The sequence below is a fragment of the Cibotium barometz genome, chromosome 42 (assembly GCF_041138505.1).
Source record: "Cibotium barometz isolate CiBa-2024 chromosome 42, ASM4113850v1, whole genome shotgun sequence".
In the NCBI taxonomy this organism is placed as follows: domain Eukaryota; kingdom Viridiplantae; phylum Streptophyta; class Polypodiopsida; order Cyatheales; family Cibotiaceae; genus Cibotium; species Cibotium barometz.
Window position 1 is genome coordinate 45,055,302 of NC_141087.1, and position 21,315 is coordinate 45,076,616.

The window sequence follows — 21,315 nt, forward strand, 5'->3', positions numbered from 1 at the left end:
TGCTTGTTTTGGGCATGTAAATTTTCGGAGTTTGATGCTTTTGCAGAAGCATCATATGGTTGATAATATGCCGCCTCTTGAGTCTCCACCAAGACATGTATGTGAGGGGTGTATTTTGGGAAAGATGCAACGAAAACTATTCCCCAAAGATGGAGCTGTTAGAGCTGAAGTAAATTACAGCTCATACATAGTGATGTATGTGGTCAAATGCGGACACCATTCATAGGGGGGCATCTTTACTTCGTCACATTCATTGATGACTACTCCAAGTTTGCTTGGGCTTACCCGTTGAAAGCGAAAGAAGATGTGTTTACATGCTTTCGACACTTTGTAGCAATGGCTGAAAATATGTGTGGATGTAAAGTCCAAACACTCCGCTCAGATAGAGGTGGAGAATACATGTCAAATGCATTCAAGGATTATATGCTTCAAAAGGGCATCAAACACCAATGTACTGTGCCTTATACACCGCACCAGAATGGTGTAGCTGAAAGGAAAAATAGATCTCTCATGGAGATGGCAAGATGCATGGTGAAAGCACAAAAGTTGCCTCACAAATTTTGGATGGAAGCTATAATGTGTGCAACTCATGTGTTGAACAGGTATCCAACAAAAGCTTTGAAAACCATAACACCATTTGAGGCTTGGTATAACCGAAAGCCAACAGTGGACTATATGTGTACGTTTGGGTGTTTGGCATATACACATGTGCCAGAACAACTCCGAACAAAGCTAGATGACAAAGCAATGAAATGCATTTTTGTGGGCTACAGCAATGAGAGCAAAGGTTACCGTCTTTATAATCCAACTACACGAAAGATTTTTGTAAGTAGAGATGTGGTATTTGCTGAAAATTCAGAACAGCCCATGGACAGCTTGTATAAAAGCAATGATATAGGCATACAGGACATGTTTGATGGACTTTTACCCATTGCAATTAGGGGGGATTCAGATCAGCCAGCCCCTACACAAGAAAATCCTCATGTAGAACATGTGGAACAGCCAGCCATTCAGCCCCCTTCTATGGAAGAAGTGGAAGATCTTGTCAGGGTAGACACAGCCAAGTCAATGCCAAGATAGTTGCTGAAAACTTTGCAAGAAAGCAAACTTGCAGTTCACTCACAGGTAGAACAAGGGCTAGTTCCAGCCATGCTTTGAATAGGGGGAGTCTGCATTAGCAATGGGTGGTCTCTTTGATTCAGAAGAGCCTTCTTCTTATGAAGAAGCACATGAGAATGAGCATTGGTTGCAAGCTATGCAAGCTGAAATTTCTTCTATCATGAAGAACACTACATGGGATCTTGTGGAATTGCCTAAAGGCAAGCATGTCATTGAAACAAAGTGGGTGTACAAAGTCAAACGAAAATTTGATGGTACTATTGACAGGTACAAAGCAAGACTTGTGGCTATAGGCTACTCCCAGAAAAAGGGAATAGATTATGAAGAGACTTTTGCTCTTACTTCCAGAATGACCACAATAAGATCAGTGATTGCATTGGCTGCACATAAAGGATGGAAAGTGCATCAATTGGACATCAAAGCATTCTTAAATGGGGATTTATAGGAGGAAGTATATGTAAATCAGCCCATTGGTTTTGTAGTTCCTGGTGAGGAACATAAAGTATGCAGGTTACACAAAGCATTGTATGGGTTAAAGCAAGCTCCAAGAGCTTGGTATGATAAGATACATGCTCATCTAACCAAAAGCACATTATATGTGAAGAAAACCGATGCCGATATTCTCACAGTCATCTTGTATGTAGATGACATGCTCATTACAGGTACTAGCAAAGCACAAATTTCAGATTTCAAAGCTGATTTGAAAGCTGAATTTGATATGTTAGATTTGGGGGCTTTACACTACTATCTCGGCATACAGTTTATGCATACAGATGATGGCATTGTTATGCAACAATTAAGTATATAAAAAGTTTGCTAAAAAGGTTTCACATGGATGAATATAAGCCCATTTCTACTCCGGTAGAACCAGGTGTACGGCTTACTATGCATGATATTGGAGACCCTTTCGAGGCCGGCATTTACAGCCAGGCATTGGGATGCCTCATTTACTTGTGTAACACGAGGCCAAACATATCTTTTGGGGTGTCTTTGTTGAGCAAATTCATGCACAGCCCAGGCACAAAGCATTGGCAAGCAGTCAAACGCATTTTTCGTTATCTTAAGGGTACCCTGGATCTTGGTTTGTTCTATCCCCGGGGGGGGCAACTTGCAGCTTTATGCATACAGTGATTCAGATTGGGCTGGTGATTATGAAACCAGGCAATCCACCAGTGGAAATTGTTTTTTTCTTGGCAGTTCATGCATATCTTGGTTGAGTAAAAAGCAACCCACTGTTGCTACATCTACTTGTGAGGCTGAGTACAGGGCAATCTTCACAGCTACAGTAGATTGTGTATGGTTGAGGAGACTATTGGCTGATCTTCGTGAGTGTCAGCAGACACCCACCACCATTCTCACTGATAGCCAGAGTGCTATTGCCGTGGCACGAAATCCAGTATTTCATGCACGTACCAAGCACATTGAGATTCATTATCACTATGTCAGAGAGAGGCTACATGCAGGGGAGATCAGTTTATCTTACTGCCCTACACAGGATAATGTTGCAGATCTATTCACAAAGGCTTTACCTCGAGAAAAGTTTGAAGCTTTCCGCAAAGCTTTGGGCTTACTCTCATACAGAGAGTGATCTGCTACCTTGTACAGGTTCACACTTTCACTACAGGGGGGATTTGTAGGACACTCTAACATATAATATTTTGTACTTCTATATTATATGGATGTGGCACACATGCAAGGGTTGACTTGCATTTTGTGGATACCACACTTTTGGCTCTCTCTCTCTCTCTCTCATTTCTGTGTGTGAGCTTCTCTACCCTGCACCTAACCCTAATGGGCAGGTTTGTGTGTGTGAGTGTGTGAGTCCAACACCCAACAGTCTACACTAGGGCTGGGGGAAGGGGGACTAGAGGCAGCCGCCTGGACTATCGTCGGGGACAAGCTCTAGCGAGATGCTCCAGATGGAGCATTAGCTTGGGAGGCCAGAGTACTCAACTCTCTGTAAAATAGGTTTCCCCACAGACTAGGAAGCAAAATGGAGTGAGGTACGGACTCCAGGGAGGCAATGCAAATGCGAAGAGCTGGAATCCCTATTGTCCATCCAAGAACCGAAGCCGCGGAGGGGGAAGATTATCACAGGAAAGTCTGAGTTGCCAACCAAAGGATCGGATTCCAGGATAGAAACCCCCGAGAGCGATAAACACCTGAATGGGAAGACAAGAGAGAGGATAAGGGGGATGCAGATAGCACAAGGGGAGGCGGGGGGGAACAACAAAGAAGAGGAAGGCAGTGGGGGCTATGGAGAGGAGGAGGACGGAGAGGTGCAGAGGAGGGGGCGGCGCCTAGAATGGCGGAGGTGGGTGGAGGCGGCCAGGAGGAAGGCGAGGGGGGATGGGTGGCAAAGAGGAAGATAGAGGGGGATGGGAGCGGCGTACGGACGGCGGGCCGTGCAAGGGCGTAGGGAGTAAGGCAAGGCAGGGAGGTGGACACGTGGTACCGAGGCGAGGGCATACAAGTGGTAGAGGGGCGGAAAACAGGGGCTCACCGGGTGCAGGCAAGAGGGTTGAAGGCAGGGTGCACAAGAGGCAGGGTGGGCCATCGGCGAAAGGCAGTACGCAAGGGGAGGAGGGGGGTTGCAGTACGCAAGAAGAGAGGCAGAGTGTGGGAGAGGGCAAAGGTAGGCGGAAGCACTCAGGAGGAGGGAGATGGGGGTAGCGCGAAGGAGGAAAGGGGGAAGAGAAGATGCTCCAGCTCCCGAACTTCTGACACAACTTTATTAATGTTTAGCCTACAGAACTGAACAAATGCATGCAGGCTTTCTTCACAAAACGTCCCGTAAAATATTGGTGCTAATACAATGTCCCTGCCTAGTAGTGTACTTGCATAGCATCTCTACCTTCATTATTGTACTGTTAATTTAATTCTCAGTGATTGGTTAATAGATAGGAGTAGACATATAAATCTTCATAAAGTGAGGGGTCACCATTGAGAGCGCATGCTAGCTCCGATGGGCCCAACGTCGACACCCACCAGGTGCAAGCCCTCGACACAACAACTTCAGATCCAGGAGTATATCCTCTCGAGATGGTCTACATCATCATTTTCATGCTTGTATTGGCCATTTATGAGGCCCAGCATATGCATATTTATTTAGGCATTTTTCCTAGTTTTTTATGCCTTTTATAGCATTTTTATGCTATTATGATGTTGTCGGTCTGCTACAGTTGGCCGACTAGCTTTCATGAGGGGTATATAAGGATTGACCCCTTTCCCCTCATTTCATCTCATTATTCTACATCCACTTGAGGTCATTAGCAGCTGCTTCTGCTTCTTATCATTGTAAAACACCTACGGGTTTCCCTCGTGCTCAGTTTTCAGCAATAAACATCAATTTCCAGCATTTACAGGTCTTGTACCTTAAGGTAGGCATACCACATACACACCCAATATGAAATTGCCACTATAACAAATTCAGCTATCTTTAAAACAATCTTGGCCTACACCTGTGTTCAGGGTTGTTTCTCGTACGCGTACGAATCGATTCGTACGTACGATTCGTACGGTACGATACCGTACGATATCGTACGGTACGATATGCCAGATTTGCCCGTTTTTAGCCGTTGCGCCGCCGCCGACTGCGCATTTTCGTGGCCGTTTCTGTCCGTTGCGCCGCCGCCGACTGCGCGTTTTCGTGGCTGTTTTGTAGCCGTTTGCTGGCCGTTTTGGGCATGCTTTGTGGCCCATGTGCCCATTGGCCATGGCCCATGCTACATGGCCTTGGCCCTTATAAAATGCCCACCCCCTAAGCCTCTCTCAAAGCTCTAGCCTCTCAATGCTCATTACTCAAGCCATCAAGCCCCCCCCTCTCTTGAGTCTTGCTCAAGTGACCATCAAGCCCCCCCCTCTCTCTCTCTCTCTCTCTCTCAACTCTCAACTTTCAAGCCACTCTCTCCCCCATAGGCCCTCTCTCAAGCCTCTCTCTCTCTCTCAAGCCTTTAGGCTTTCTCTCTCTCAAGAGTCAAGACTCAAGCCTCACTCTCATTTTCTCAAGCCTCTCTCTCTCTCTCTCTCTCTCTCTCAAGCCTATCCATCTCTTGAATCTTCTAACTTCTCTCTCTCTATTACAATGACAAGGGAGAAGAATGAAGCCTTCAATGTGCATGCTATCCATGTAGAGAAAGCCGATGGAAAGTCCAAGTCATATAGGTGGACTTGTAAGTATTGTGGCAAACAATACACAAGTGGAGTTACTAGGCTTCTCCAACATGTTGGAAAGGTGGGGGGGCAAGTTGCGCCATGCAAGGAAGTCCCCCTTGCTATATCCGATGAGATCTTCAACAAGATCAAGGGTGGATTGGGTGCTCACTATGATAGTGGTAGAAGCTCAAGGGCGGATGATGAGGTCATTTCCCCGCCTTGTGATACATCCTCCCCCGCCGCCTCCATCGGTGCCACCTCCGCCTCCGCCTCCTCAAAGAGACAAAGGCTTGAGTCTCCCATGAGGCAAGCCACTCTAGCCCAAGCCACCGGGGGGTTCTCTTCTTCTCTATCACATCTCCGAGAACGGCAACGGCTAGCGGATATAGAGATTGCACGCACCATTATTGAGTGCAATCTCTCATTCCATGTGCTCAAGGTAGATCAATGGAAGTCAATGGTGAAAGCCATTGCAAATGTGGGCCCATGTGAAGGATGGACCGGCGTCTCCTATCATGACATGCGCACGAAGAGGCTTGTGGACGAGAGGGAAAGAATCGATAGATCTCTCAATCCGGTGCGGGCGGCATGGTCCAAGTATGGGTGTAGCATCCTCTCCGACGGATGGAGTGACCGGAAGAAGAGAGGCATCATCAATATACTTGTCTCTTGCCCTCTTGGCACATACTTTGTACGGGGCGTGGATTCCGGAAAGGCGGGGAGGAAAACATCGGGTGCATTCATATATCGCCATATCAAGCAAGCCATCATGGAGGTAAGTTTCAACTTTCAAATTGCACTAAAGTCTTTAAAGTTTAGGCTTTGGTATATGTGATATGAATCATATGATCATATGTGGCTATATCATGAGTCATGACTCAAGTCTCATACGGCATACGCTCATTGCATCCATTCATGTGCATTGTGACATGTAGGTTGGATCGAAGAACGTGGTGCAAGTCATCACCGACAACGCTTCAAATTGCCGTCGGATGGGGAAGTTGCTCGAGAAGGACTATCCCTCCATAGTATGGACGCCTTGTGCCTCCCATTGCATTGACTTGCTCATGGAGGATATGGGCAAGTTAGTGTGGATGAAGGAAGTAATGACCGAAGCTATCTCTATTGTTACCTTCTTCACCACAAAGGTGAAGGTGCTTGCCATGTTCCGCGAACATAGCAAGTTGGAATTGAAGAAGCCTTCATCTACACGCTTCGCCTACATGTGGCTCGTCTTGGAGCGCCTCCACGATGTGAAATCCTCCCTTCGCCAAACAGTGGTCTCCACAATGTGGAATGAGTGGGATGAGCGAGAATCGGCGGAGGCCAAAGCCATGCAACGGCTTTGCCTAAAGGAGGAGTTTTGGCAGTCGGTCCGCACTATTGTCATTGCGGTCACGCCCTTCTATAGGGTATTGCGGATGACCGACATGGAGGGAGCCACCATGGGCCTTCTTGTTCACTTCATGGGAGAGGCCATAGCAGAGTTACGCGTTTCTCCTTCCATCGACGAGGAGAAGCGCGATGGTATGTTGGCCATTGTGGAGAAGAGATGGAAGTGGATGGGAAGACCTATCCATGGTCTTGCCGCTTTATTGCATCCGGCTTACAAATCACCCGCCCTCTTCACCAACGTGGAGCTACTTGAAGCCCGAGATGCTTACTTGCCCAAAGCATTGCCGGAGGATCGCCATGGGAAGTTCCTTGAGGAGCTCATAAGCTACAATGACCAAAGGGGAGGAGCCGCGTTTGCATCTACTACCTGTTGGAAGAGGGAATCCCTTGTGAAGCCCCTCTTTTGGTGGGAGACATTTGGGTATGCGCTCTCAAGCCTCCAAAAGGTGGCTTTGAGAATCCTAGCTCAGGATTGCTCTTCGGGTGCATGTGAGAGGAACTGGAGTTCCTACTCACTTGTACACACGAAGTTACGTAATCGCTTGAGCACGCAACAGTTAGAGCGGCTAGTGTATTGCCGCGCTAACTTGCGCATGCTGCGCGCAATGCAAAAGATGGAATCAGCGAGACAGGTATAAGTTACAACTTATAAGTTATAAGTTATAAGCATTCAAATTTCAAACTTCAATGTTTATTGAAATTTGGAACCAAATTCTAATACATTGCTTGTCACTTGATCATTGTACAATGTAGGTGAATGTGGATGCATTCAAGCTCACAGGGGACACTCTTCAGAGTGTAAACAAAGTGCAGGATGAGGAGGAGGAGAGGATCTATGCAGAGATCTATCGAGAGCTCGAGTCATTTGATCGACGACCTACTCGCACTCGTCGTGGGCGTGGAGGTAGTGGCAGAGGAGTGCAAGTAGGAAGCCGTGGATGCACGGTTCGTGGTGCTCCCAGGGACATAGTGCATACCTATGTGCGGCGTGGATCGGGTAGCTCCACACTCGCTCTTGCAGATGAGGATGCTCCCTTTGGCTTCTCACATGAGCTTAGAGAGCCCGAGTTCGATGATGAGGGCAACCTTCTTAGCGATGGCGACTTCGGCGAGGCCACTGATGTGTCCTCTTCTCATGAGGATGATTTCAGTGAGAGCTCTGATAGTGATGCCTTTGTCTAGTCTCTCCTTGGGCCTTGGCTCTAGCCTCTCTTTTTGTACTCGCGCCTAGCGCGCATGATCGCATCGCACCTCTATACTTATGTACTTTTGTTTGTCACTTCAAACTTGTTTAGTTGTTTTTAATGATATTTTGGTTTGAAACAACTTCTCTAGACTCTACCCTTCCAAATTGAAAATGTCTATGTTTGTAGGTGTTCTTTAATTTAAAAAACCGTATTTTATCGTACCGTATCCCAAAATTTCATATCGTACCGAATATTACCGTACGGTATCGTATTTTCGTACCGTGACAACTATGCCTGTGTTTTCTATTGCTTTCACTTTCTTTCATGGTATCAGAGCAAAACGCTGACCTGTAAGCAGAAGAGAGCTGCGTTCTCTGTTTTGGAGCACAGGCTTCAACAGTTAGCTTCGTTTTCTGCAGATTTCAGCGTGGAAGGTACTGCCTTTTCTTCCGGGAGTAGAGCTTCCTCAAGATTGCTGCATTTTCTTCATCTGACGCTTGGGACTATTGTATTTCTGAATTTTCAGCAAAGATTGCTGATTTTTCTACTGATTGGATTGTTGAAGCCCTCTTCTAGGTGCTGTGAGGACAAGGATCTACGGCTTGGAGAGATCTTCCTTCTTCCTCTCCTTTCAATTTCCTGCCGTCCCTCCCTTTCTTCTTGTTGTGCACAGCTTGAGAGGAGGATTTGCTGATTTTTTTTAATTCATCCCCTTTCCTAAGAGAAGGTTTCTTGTCAGAGGACATGGCTTTAGGAGATTTCTCTCCTGCTGCTCCTTCTACAGTTTCTTCTCCAGTGCCTGGATTTCCCACCCACCCTCTCTTCCAGTCTTTCTTGAGGAGGTTTGGATTCTTGGTAGTGATGGCTCTTGGAAACCCTCCCCTTTCTTCTACTAACTATCAGATTTGGTCATATTGGATTCAGTTCACTTTGGAGGCTTCTTGTCTTTGGGCTGTTGTTGCTTCTCCTCAGTTATTGGATCCTATTATCAAGGAGTTTATGATGCTTCTACCAGGATGGTTATTATCCAATTTTTGTCACCTTCCATCCAGGTGGAATATTTATCTGCTTTTTATGATGCCTCTTAGCTGTGGAACTTCAAAAGCGGTATTCGGACTCAGGCATTGCCTCACAACATCAGGAGACTAGGGCCAAGGTGGCCCCCTTGTCAATTTCAGATTCTCTTTCCCCCTCTCAACAAGACACGATCCTAGTGACCACAGCTATGACTTCTTCAGTAGAGGTTAGGGTCACATCGGATGAGGTTGAGGATCATCCATTGATTTCTTCCTCCGTTAACATTGCAAATGATCGTGCCTACCCTCTCCATGGTGTTGATGTCATCATTTCTCTGGGTTCTCCTCCTATGCTACAAGATATGCTTTCAGAGGAGGATTTTGCTTCTTATGTTCTAAAGGAGGCATCTTTAGAGGGAAGTCCATTTTGGTGTCACCGATTCCTACTTCACCAGTACCTATAGTTGTTTCTTCTTCTTCTGAGGAGTCATCTACTACGGTACTGATATTTGTTGCGAATACAGAGGAGGTAACATTTTCCTTGGAGCTATCAGTGGTTCCTTTTCTTGAGAACAACTTCTTTTTGATTGATTTTGGTGTTGCTTCTACCTCACCTGCTTTGGTTGTGTCCATTACTGCAACTTGTACCTCTTCCTTCCGATTTGAGAGGTGGTGTTCTTCTTCGTCCAATGTTCAATCAATCCTTTTCAGTCTTATATGCCTTCCAGGACATTGATCAACCAAAGGATCCCCCGGACTGAACTTCAACTACTTTTGGAGTTTTTACTTCAGCGTGCTGGTATTGGACCGACCCTCTCGTGCTGAAGAGGAGGTGCTGGAATATATCCTCTCCAGATGGTCTACATCATCATTTTCATGCTTGTATTGGCCATTTGAGGCCCTGCATATGCATATTTATTTAGGCATTTTTCTAGTTTTTTATTCCTTTTATAGCAATTTTTATGCTATTATGATGTTGTCCGCTTGCTACAGCAGCTGTCCCCTTTTCCCCTCATTTCATCCCATTATTTTGCATCCACTTGAGGTCATTAGCAGCTGCTTCTTCTTCTTATCATTGTACAACACCTATGGGTTTCCCTCATGCTCAGTTTTCAGCAATAAACATCAGTTTCCAGCATTTATAGGTCTTGTACCTAGGCCTACACCTGTGTTTTCTATTGCTTTCACTTTCTTTCATAGATGTGGATGGCATGGACACACCACCTACATAATGTACATATGCCCCAAGGCCCAAAGCCTCGGGATTTTAGCTAGGCAGCATTATTTTGTCTTTTTCATCTACCAGATTTTTGTAACACATAATCTTTGTAATCCCTTGTCTCATAGACCTTATGGTCTTTTGAAGACGTTTAATATAACTTTCTTTCTTTCTCTCTCTTCGCAGGAAGATGGTATCATCGTATGACGACATATCGTCATTATGTAGCATCACAAGAATACTTTAACTTATCCAGCTAGTTTCCATGGTTCGGAATGCATCATGTATACATTGTATTACCTTTTTGGTATCATAGATCCTCTAGGCCTTTTAAAGACGTTTCTCTCTCTCGACAGCTATATGGTATGCATTAGTTTCCACTTGGTTCTCAGTATATGGGCTCCGCATGGACCGCCTACCACACCTCCAGTACAGTTTGGACTCCCCTTTTCCTCCGGCTCTCTCACGAGGATACCAACTGGGTTATCCGGTTAGATCTCTCAGCCTCTACCCCCATTGCACGTGGATCACACCTTCGGAGCTCCCAACAAAGATGCACTTCTACAGAGATCACCGCCTCACGCTCATTGAGGATGGATTCATCCAGCAGTCGGGCTACCTGAGTGTTCACATGTCCCATGCCATGCGGATTGCGATTGGCCAGATAAGGGTTTCATCCCACCGCCTCAGCGTGGAGAAAGGTAGTGCTAAGTGCGTCTTCAAAGCCTGGAAGCTCATACAGAGACCCAGAGAGGAGAGGATATGCGGATTATACCACACAGAGGTTGAGATGGAGGAGCATTACATGTCGTTGCCCAGTATACTATGAGATCCGCGGGAGGTTTCATTGTCTATTTCGTGAGGGATTTGGTCAACTCTCCAGGATCATTGACTTCCCAGACTAGCGTTGCCTAGGCCTCTTCTTGCTTGAGCTCTGCAAACACAGGGACACTTTCTTGAGAGAGCTTTGGCCCCAGCCACCCTGCCACATCCCTTGCCAGCCAACCATCACCAATTTCTTTTGGACCCAGGAGGTGGAGGACACCAATACAGTGGATCTTGTGGACCAACGTCGAGCTGCTTCGGACCCACCTCGCTCAGAGGAGTTACCTCGGACTAGGACACCACACTCTAGTGTGCCCGACGCCCCTGGCCCCCCGGCCTTTGGCCATGATCACCTCAGCACCTCCAAATCCAGGACATGCTCCACCGCCATCGAGCTACCTTTCCACGTGACATAGCTCAGAGACACCTCTCGGCCATACTCATTAGCCCCATGCTTGATATTTTGGAGAGTGGTATAATATCTTTTGAGGGTTGATGCTGCTCTGTATGATGAGTTTCCATAGACAGTTTTGTATCACCCCAGTGAGATAGCTATGTTTATGTTTTGTTTCTATTTTATTTTTCATTCCATGATGAGATATGCCATGGACATTATTTTATCACTTTGGTCTCATAGGCCTATTGCTAGAGCTCCTAGGATGATTACCACTCCAGCCATATACTGTTGTACTCACTGTCACTTTTGTACTCCCCCATATTCATGTATTCATGTATCCATGTACTCATGTACCCCATTTTGACTAGTAGCATTAGCTTCCCACTCTCCCTAGTTGCTGCTTCCGGATGCTCCCTACTGATGTATTGTATGGCTAGATACTTACCTTCAGTCCTTTCTTTTCTTTTCCACATAGTGTATCAGATGTCATATGGATGTAACTTTGGTCTCATAGGTCACTTTGGCCTTTTGAAGACATTAATATAACATTTCATTTCATTTCTCTCTCTCTCTCTCTCTCTCTCTCTCTCTCTCTCTCTCCACTGGGAGCTAGACCGGCTAGCAGCACCTTTTTTACTATGCGGATGGTGCTAGATGCGATAGACAGGTTACAAAATGGAAAGGCACAGGATCATGATGGGCTAGTTGGAGAGCACTTCTCATATGCACGAGACACTTTGGCTCCGCTCATCGTACATGTGTTTAATCGTGCCATTTGTGAGGGTTTCCTGACAAGCTGGACAGAGCATATCATTGTACCACTCTTTAAGAGTGGGGACCCCATGGTACCAGGCAACTACAGGACGATCATGATTGGTCATTACTTGGCCAAATTATATGGCCCTATATTGGAGTCGGAGCTAAGCCGATGGGCACAGAGGCATGGTCATCGAGCACATGGACAGGCTGGCTTCAGGAGAGGATTTACTACCTTGGATCACATAATGACACTTTGGGCACTTATTGAAGAGGGCAGGCTACAAAAGAGAAGGATATACTGCTGCTTTGTGGACTTCCGCAAAGCCTTCGAAACCGTACCACGTGCCAGGCTTATGCACAGATTGCATGACATTGAGGTACCCGAGGATATGCAGTGGGGGGTATATGCTTTGTATGAGTCTGTGAACAGGCACAGTCCGAGCTCCGCGCCGACTACCTAATAGGGTGTGACCAGCACGATAGCGGTGAAGCAGGGATGCCCGCTATCGCCCACCCTCTTTGGATTGTACATTGATGCAGTCTCTGATTATAAAGACAGATTGGGAGGCCCAGGGGCATGCTTGGCAGGGGTGTTGATACCCATCTTGTTATATGCTGATGATATTGTTCTAATCTCAGACTCTCCAAAGGGACTACAGAGACACCTGGATGCATTACAAGCTTTTTGTGCGGATAGAGATCTGACAGTGAACCTTGGGAAAACCAAGGTTGTGGTGTTTAACACCACACAGGCATGGGTGACGAGATCAGAGCCTCAGTTCACTGTCCGAGGGGAGCCGGTAGAGTACGTCAGGTCATATGTCTACTTGGAAGTTACTTTCACAGGACCGCGTTTCTCCCTGAAGGAGACAGCAGCAACTAGATTAGCTTGAGGGCACTTGAGAGGCAGTGTGCACACATACAGTTTCAGGTGCCACGCACCAAATTGTGGCTATTTGATACGCTTGTCACACCGACCCTCCTCTACGGAGCTCCAATTTGGGAGCCCAGTATACATCACAGATCTCAGAGAGGGACAGATGAGGGATGGAGGAAAATGGAGAGATCACTGATTATGATGATTGCCCGCATGATTCGGAGCAAATCATCAGTACCACATGAGATTGTTCGGGCTGAGCTGGGTGCCCCACCAGTAGTAACCGAAGCCCTATTCCAGGCACTTACCTTTTTACAACGGCTATGGGAGCTCCCTCAGTAGAGGTACTCCCGTTTGGCATTGACCTCATCCATACAGTTGGCAGAGGATGGAGATACTCATTGTTGGTACACTCAGATGAGATCATGGTTTGACCTACATGGTTTGCGGATAGAGGCACTACCACCCTTTCAGTACAGTCTGAATTGTCCATTTTTGGATCTCACCCACTCAGAGCAAAACCGGGTGATCAAGATGGATATCATCACAGTGGACACAGAGAGGACATGGACTAGCCCCCTTGAGCCCTTGGGCACGAAAATGGCTCATTACAAGAGCCATTTGCTACACCTCTCACCGGATGATTTTATCACCCGCCCGGTGTACATGGATGTACACCTATCACATGGGATACGTTGTGCCATTGGACAGATCAGGACCTCATCACCAGCTGCGGATTGAGACAGGGCGATATTTGCATCAGATCGTGGATGACCGCATTTGTCAGCTATGCTACCAGGAGGTAGAGACAGAGGAACACTACATTTGCCGATGTACAGTCTATTATGAGATCCGAGGGAGATATCACTGTCTCTTCCGAGAGGGTTTTGGGCCGTTACGCAGGGTCATGGAGTTTGAGGATCAGAGATGCCTGGGATTGTTTCTACTTGAGCTCAGGAGACACAGAGAGACCCTCTTTGCAGACAGGAGGCCGAGCCATGATGTGCCTAGACAAATGACCGTGACACATTTCTTCAGCACCAGCACCAGCAACCCAGCCCACACACCTCCTAATACCTCCTCCATTGGGTCATCAGGGCACCGACCAGGCTCCGGCACAAGTCGTGTGGTTTTTGGGTAGGCTCTGCACAACACGTCCCCCCTGACTTCGCGCCTGGTTCAGGCTTTCCAATGGATCCCGAGAGGCACTCTAGTTTGCTATCTCGGATGCCAGGTGGATGCTCATCAAAGACCACATCCCCTGCTGACAACAATCTCATTCCTCTCTGGATCAAATAACCTGTATCCCTTGGAAAGAGAGTTATATCCCACAAAGATAAGCTTTTGGGACTTGGAGTCGAGCTTTCCCCTTTGCTTCTTTGGAATGTGTACATACGCATTGACATCTCTCTAAAGCAGTAGCGCGCCCCTCTAGTTTGCTATCTTGGATGCCAGGTGGGCATTGACATCTCTCTGAAGCAGTAGCTCGCCCCTCTTCTTTTGAGCATTCAGAAGAAGCTTTTGTACTAGAGTTCTGCGAGGCTCTCCCTAGCTGGTAGCGTGGTGGTGGCGAACCAAGTCCTTGCTACCATGTGGTACATCACTTCTTGCTGGGCCTTCTCTCGAGCATGTACAGGCCACGTTCAGCGTTTGATCCGGAACTTCTTATGGGCCGGCAGTGACAGGAGGCCTGCCAGGGCCAAGGTGGCATGAAGAGGGATCATTCAGCCACGATGTAGAGGGAGGCTAGACCTCATTCACCTTGCTATTCAAAGCCGCACCCAGTTGGGCAAGCTAATTATTAGAGGACTCCTCCCCGGTGGCAAGCCTTGGAAGGACTTCCTCTTGGCCCGGATTTCAGCCTGCACCCCGAGCCTAGGGGGCCCTTGGCCGCAAAGTACCATATGGATCTTCACAGAGATGCCGGCCTGTGGATTCAGCCCAGCTTTTGAGGATAGATTTGCTGCCAGTTTAGGCCGGCCCATAGGTAGATAGCTCCGGTAGCCTCAAAGGAGCGTCTCAGGCGGCCATTGGTCTAGAGCCCCTGATCCGTTCATCCAGTGGCCATATGTTGGGGGCTAGACCTCATGTATCATGAGGTGTGTTGAGCATGGGAAGTGCTTGTCCCTTGGAGATTAGCTTGCACATAGGTAGTTACCCCCAGAGCTTCAAGAGAGAGGCATGACTGGATCCGGGGTAGAGACAGGCTCAGCATCGAAATTGACTCTACTATCCCTTAGGAGTGGCTGACCCCTATCCCAAACCCGACTCCCCCTTTGTGGCCAGGCGTGTTTACCAAGCATGATATTCTTTTGGCAGTCCATGGAGCGGACAAGGGCAGTGGTTTGCTCACTTTTGCTATTGGTTCACATTGCAGATTAGAAGAGATTTGAGCCCCCCTGGGAGAATTTCAATGGCTGTACCTTACAGAAGGTGAGAGTGATTGGATTTCAAGCGCGGAAGTGGCACATAGACCCCCCACCTACCAAGGTGGCCACGGAGGGATTCTGACGGCTAAGGATATGGGAGAGCTGACCTCTTGCACGCCTGTAGTGGGACCCAGGAAAGTGGACTTGGCATGACCGTGCTAACCGGGAGGAGACATTAGATTTTGCATATACAGCGTGGCTAGGCTGCAGGATTCAAATGCCAAAGATTGATGGGACCCCGGCAACAGCTGTACATTGGCAGTCACAGGGCCTCTCTCAGCGTTTCCTCTCAGATTTTTGGAAGAGGATATGGGACAGTTTTCGGCCTCAAAAGATCACCCTCTTTCTCTAGTTGATGGCACACAGGTGTTTAGCAGTTGGCACGTGGTTGGCCATTGGAGGTCGACCAACAGCTTACACGAGCTGCGGCCACCCTCAGGAGTCTCAGTGTCATTGCCTTTGGGATTTCCCGAAGGCTCAGCAGGTTTGGCAGCAGATTCTCCGCATCTTCACGATGGATAGGACCTCGACCCGGTTCATTTCTTGGGGCACCGTCGCTTGGGCCACAGAGGTTGAGATGGTTAGGGCTTATGAGGAGGATGGTGGGGAGCTTGCCCTTCAGGTCTCCCATCTCCGCATTTCGGCAGTACCAGTCACAGCCCCATCTACGGACCACTGGAGACTGGACTCATGTCAGAGATGGGAGATTTGTAGAGTAGTATAGTAGCCTGGCATGTATGGCAAGCTAGATGCAGCGAAGGCATAGAGGATACCCACACTCCGCCTACAGAGTCCATCAGGAGCATTTGGCTCAACATCATCCATACCCTCCGCAATCAGTGGGGGAAGTTGCAGGGAGGCTCTAACCGCATGCAGAAGTGGCAGGAAGCTTTCTTGAGGCTTTGGAAGCCGGGCCCTTTTCTCACCGTACAGGAGGTGATCTCACTTGCCATTACAGACCACCTGTGTGGTTATCCGACCCCCCACACCCCCCCCCCCCTCCTCTTTGTATGAGATAGCGTTCTCCTTACAAAGCGGCCAGCCAGAGGGGAAGTGCATCTTTCTCCACCCTTTGATTATTTGATCCCGCCCTGTACATGAGGCGAGGTTATATCTAGCCCTTTGTGGTGGTATTTGGCCCATTGTGGCTGTTTTTCATAAACTAATAGAAGGATCTTTTCCCAGGAAAAAAAAAGTGCACGAGGGCCTATGAGACGTAAAGTAATACAATGGTACCATGAATATACTGAGCCATGGAAAACTGAAAGAAAAAGTAAAATGAAAAACATCTGACAATACATTTGACCAGTAGATGATCCTGTGTACAGTGAGATATGTTGTGATCAGCTAATGACAATACCCACCTCGGCCAAAACCGATCTGATGGTGGAGTGAATCTCAAGCCTCTGTGATGGGAGCGTGACATGTCAACGGAGAACCTCACGAATCTGTCTGTGTGTGGTGGAGGGTCCTGATGCTCTAGGTCGGGGATGTCCATCTATATGCCATGTGCATGAAACCACTCGACTACGGTCTACCTCAGAGTACCATGCATGTGTCGGTAATGGTGGTGGGGAGGAGGACAGTCCAGCTCGTCTCAATCACTCCCTCTCCCTCTCGCCGTCGTATAATTGCATAGAGGATGAAACCGGCCTTCGGAAATCTGACGGGCGGTGAAACAAACACTCGCACACAAAACACTTCATCACCCATGGGAACCTGGAAAAGGAACACAAACAGTGGGAGCTAGAGTGCTCCTGCAAATAGTACAAGGGCACCGATTGGCCCCAAAACGTAGTGGCGCCCCTTGCGGTATTTCTTTACTTGAACAAAATTTGAGTACAAAGTACAACTTGTCGAATCCTCTACCAATAGGATCCCTTTTAGCTTTTCACCCAGGACTTTCCAAATAAGAACTCTCATTATTACAGCACAACATTCCATAGAGAAGGCACATCTGTACGACACCTCCCTGCTTGAAAAGGTCTTCTCCATCTCAACCATGGATCCCACGAACCCTTTCCCAAACCAGTAGGGCTGTACCAAACCATATGTCCTTCCTATAGTCACAGCCTGCATGTGACCTTGAGAAAACTATAACCTGTTCACATGAATTCTAGAGACATGTTTTCCACATGAAACCAAAGACCTATATCTGATAAACCATAGACCTGTATCCATAAACCATAGGCCTGTTTCCTCGATACCAAAGTCCTGTTTCCTCTCGAAAACCAATGTCCTGTTTCCATGACAAATATACCATCCAAACACGGTTGCCAAAACCTAGTGAGAGAAAGATAGAGACGTGTCAAGCAAACCGTGAATACACATAAGTCCAAGATGAAGAGCAACACACATCTCTTCCATGAACATCATCCTGTGATATGTAGCTTGATCCTCTGCATCCTATTCTCGTAAACAAAACCTGCTTGTGAAGAGAGAGAGAGAGAGAGAGAGAGACCCCTTGGCTGTTAGCCCCTCGGCGCTTCCTTCAGCTCACCTCCTTCCAAGAGAGGGATAGAGTCAAGCGTGCTGTTCAGCCCTTGCGCCTCTGTGGCTGCCTACAGTCCTTCTGGCTACCCGACTGGTTGTAGAGTCTCCCGCCTTGCACCCGTTGCTGGCTGAAACCCATACGTGCCCATATGTGCAACCACCTGGCGTAGAGAGCCTCCACCTAATACCTGCCTGGCTGCCCTGACTGGCTGCAGCCCACCTAGCGCCCGTTAGCTGACTGTAGCCCGCCTGCCTGTAGCCCACTGCCTGTAGCCCATACGCGCAGTAGCACCCTGTAGCCCCTGTGTGCAGCAGCCACCTGGCCCATGTGTGCAGCAGCCGCCTGGCCTCCCTGTGTGTGCAACAGCATGCAGCCCATGCGCAGCAGCAGCACCCTGTAGCCTATGTGTAGCCTATGGGCAGCAGCCTGTAGCCCATGCGCAGCAGCAGCTGCCCTGTAGCCTATGGGCAGCAGCCTGTAGTCCATGCGCAGCAGCATCCGCCCTAGTCACCCTTGTGCGCAGCAGCCTGTAGCCTTTGCGCGCAGCAGCCCTGCCTGAAGCCCATGTGCAGCAGCCTCCACACGGCGACCTGCTCTTTTAGCTCCGCCACCCTTTGCCTTACAAAGAGGAGATTCACTTTCTCCAAAAACGCCAAAAGCGATGAGCAAAAACGCATGCCTTCAAAAAAAAAATATTTTTAAGCCTCAAAGGTTATTAAACCTTATAACTTTAAAATCCCTTTTGTCCCCTTTCACACTTGGGCTGGCCACCATATGAGTTTCCTTTTCATAACCAAACGATGCTTGTTCACACTGACCATCCCGTGTCCGTGCCCGTGCCCGTGCCCGTGCCCATCTGCTTGTTGTACAGAGGGAAAAAACACAGGGTCGTAGCATACCCCCCTCTTGAAAAATAGCAAGCGTCCTCGATTGCACTCAATAACATTGAAACCGGCCTTCAGAAATCTGATGAGCGGTGGAACAAACACTCGCACACAAAACACTTCATCACCCATGAGAACTTGGAAAAGGAAAATAAACAGGGGAGCTAGAATGCTCCTGCAAATAGTACAAGGACATCGATTGGCCCCAAAACGCAATGGCGCTCCTTGCGGTATTTCTTTACTTGATCAAAAATGAGTACATAGAACAACTTGTCGAATCCTTTACCAATAGGTTCCTTTTTAGCTTTTCACCCAGGACTTTCCAAATAAGAACTCTCGCTATTACAGCAAAGCATTCCATAGAGAAGGCACATCTGTACGACCCCTCCCTGCTTGAAAAGGTCTTCTCCATCTCAACCATGGATTCCCACAACCCTTTCCCACACAGCAGTAGGGCTGTACCAAACCATATGTCCTTCCTATAGTCATAGCTCGCATGTAACCTCGTGAAAAATTAAAACCTGTTCACATGAATCCAGAGACATGCTTTCCTCAAAAAACCAAAGACTTGTATCTGATAAACCATAGACCTGTATCCCATAAACCATAGGCTTGTTTCCTCGATACCAAAGTCTTGCTTCTTCAAGAAAGACCAATGTCTTGTTTCCATGACAGATAAATCCTCAAATCACGGTTGCCAAAACCCCTTGGCTGTTAGCTCCTCGGTGCCTCCTTCAGCTCACCTTCTTCCAAGAGTGATAGAGAGAAACCCACGCTGACTGCTTCCACATATACAGTCACCTGGCGTAGAGAGCCTCCCATCTGACCCTCGTCTGACTGCCATATTGTCTGCAGTGAAACTCTTGCCTGACGTCTGCCTAGCTGCCCATTGCTGACAGTAGCCCTTAGATATAGTTGCCTGGTCGCTTTACACCGGTAATATCCCATGCACAGCCACCTGATCACCTGCTTTACTGCCCATGCATAACAGCACCTGCTTGGAGCCTAGGTGCAGCAGCGCCCTGCTTGTGGACCATGCACATCAACTCCCTGTCAGCGCCCAATAGCAGCAGTAGTTGCTTCCAGCAACAGCACTCGGCGGTGGTGGCAGCAGTTCCCGGCGGTGATAGCAGCAACAACAGATGGTGGCAGCCCTCATGCGCAGCAGCAGCACCTTAGCAGCGGCAGTGGTACCCGGCGGCGGTGGCAGCTCTCCACCCGGCGGCGGTTCTGTACCCGACGCGACGGCGGTTGTGCATCAGATGACGACAGCGGCATCAGTGCCGACGGTGGCGGCGGCTCTGTTCCCGGCAACGCGACTGTACCCGGCCGTGGCACTCGACGCCAGCGGCGGCGGTAATACCTGGCGGCGACAGCGACCCTGTACCTAACATAGGTGGCAGTAGGACCTGACGGAGGTGGCACAGCAGGCGGCGGCGCGGCTATACCCGACTGCAGCGGCGACGCGGAGGCGGTACCCGACTGCAGAGGCGGCAGCGAAGCGATACCCGACTGCAGCGGCGGCGGTAGCGGCAGTACCCAACGGCGGCTGCGATGGCTCCCAGCCCGGCGGTGGTACCTGACGGCGGCGGCGGCGGCGGCGGCAATACCCAACGGCGGCTGCGACGGCTCCCAGCCCGGCAGTGGTACCTGACGACGGCGGCGCGTCTATACCCGGCGGTAGCGGCACTGTACCCGGCGACGCGGTTGTACCTAGCGGCCACCTTCCACACGGTGATCACCCACGGCTTCACCACCACCCTTCCCTTCGAATCTCTGCCACCTTTCCTTATATAAAGAAAGGATGCGTTTTTCGTAAAAATGCCAGAAAGCAAAGGTTTTAAAAACGCATGCTTTTCAGATATTATTTTTATCCTTCAAAGGTTTAAAAACCTTATGACTTAATAAATCCTTTTTGTCCCCTTTCACACTTGGGCTGGTCACACTTATAGGTTTCCTTTTCAAATTCAAACTTGATGCTTGTCCACACTATGCGTCCTGTGCTCGTGCCCGTGCCTACCTGCTCGTTGTCCAGAGGGAAAAACACAAGGTTGTAACATACCCCCCTCTTGAAAATTAGCAAGGGTCCTCGATTGCACTCAATAACACAGTAAGCATCCAATGAAGAAAGATTCCCCCCATATGACCAAAGCAATTCCCCCCATATGACCAAAGCAATGCCCCTCCAGTGCAACTGGGTGATGAAACAATCATCCTAAACAATAAGGACACACTCTCACGCTTGCTTGTTCCTTCAGAACCTGCAGCAAAAGTCTAAAACCAAGTGAAAACATGTAACCTGTGTTAGCCAAAAACAAAACCATGCATCATTCTACATATGACAAACATATGCATGACACATATATGCATTCGCAAACAATATGCTCCTCAAGATGCTCTACCCACTCCAGAATAACAGTCTCAGGGTTGCTCACAAGCCTTACACCCATGGGTATCCCTGTAGGACACACGACTGATGGTACAACATGAGCATATGAAAGCACTCAATGCATCTAAACTATACATCCACTAAGTACTTTCCACATATGTCCCTCTTGA

General features: G+C 48.3%; 3 protein-coding genes across 4 annotated transcripts in view; 2 read left to right on the forward strand and 1 right to left on the reverse strand.

The window, feature by feature from the left end:
* LOC147614534 (U-box domain-containing protein 52-like) overlaps positions 1 to 21,315 on the reverse strand; it is a 154,692-nt gene that overhangs the window by 54,067 nt on the left and 79,310 nt on the right. The window lies entirely within an intron of this gene.
* On the forward strand, positions 5,546 to 6,258 carry LOC147614535 (uncharacterized). Its single transcript, XM_086781089.1, has one exon. It carries the CDS (start codon positions 5,576 to 5,578, stop codon positions 6,107 to 6,109), a length of 534 nt encoding a protein of 177 aa, XP_086637215.1. The 5' UTR covers positions 5,546 to 5,575; the 3' UTR covers positions 6,110 to 6,258.
* LOC147614536 (uncharacterized) lies at positions 6,267 to 7,828 on the forward strand. The gene has a single exon (XM_086781088.1). It carries the CDS (start codon positions 6,267 to 6,269, stop codon positions 7,305 to 7,307), a length of 1,041 nt encoding a protein of 346 aa, XP_086637214.1. The 3' UTR covers positions 7,308 to 7,828.

Coding starts and splice junctions, on each gene's coding strand:
- LOC147614535 (XM_086781089.1), top strand. CDS start 5,576: ATGAGGCAAGCCACTCTAGCCCAAGCCACCGGGGGGTTCTCTTCTTCT.
- LOC147614536 (XM_086781088.1), top strand. CDS start 6,267: ATGGGGAAGTTGCTCGAGAAGGACTATCCCTCCATAGTATGGACGCCT.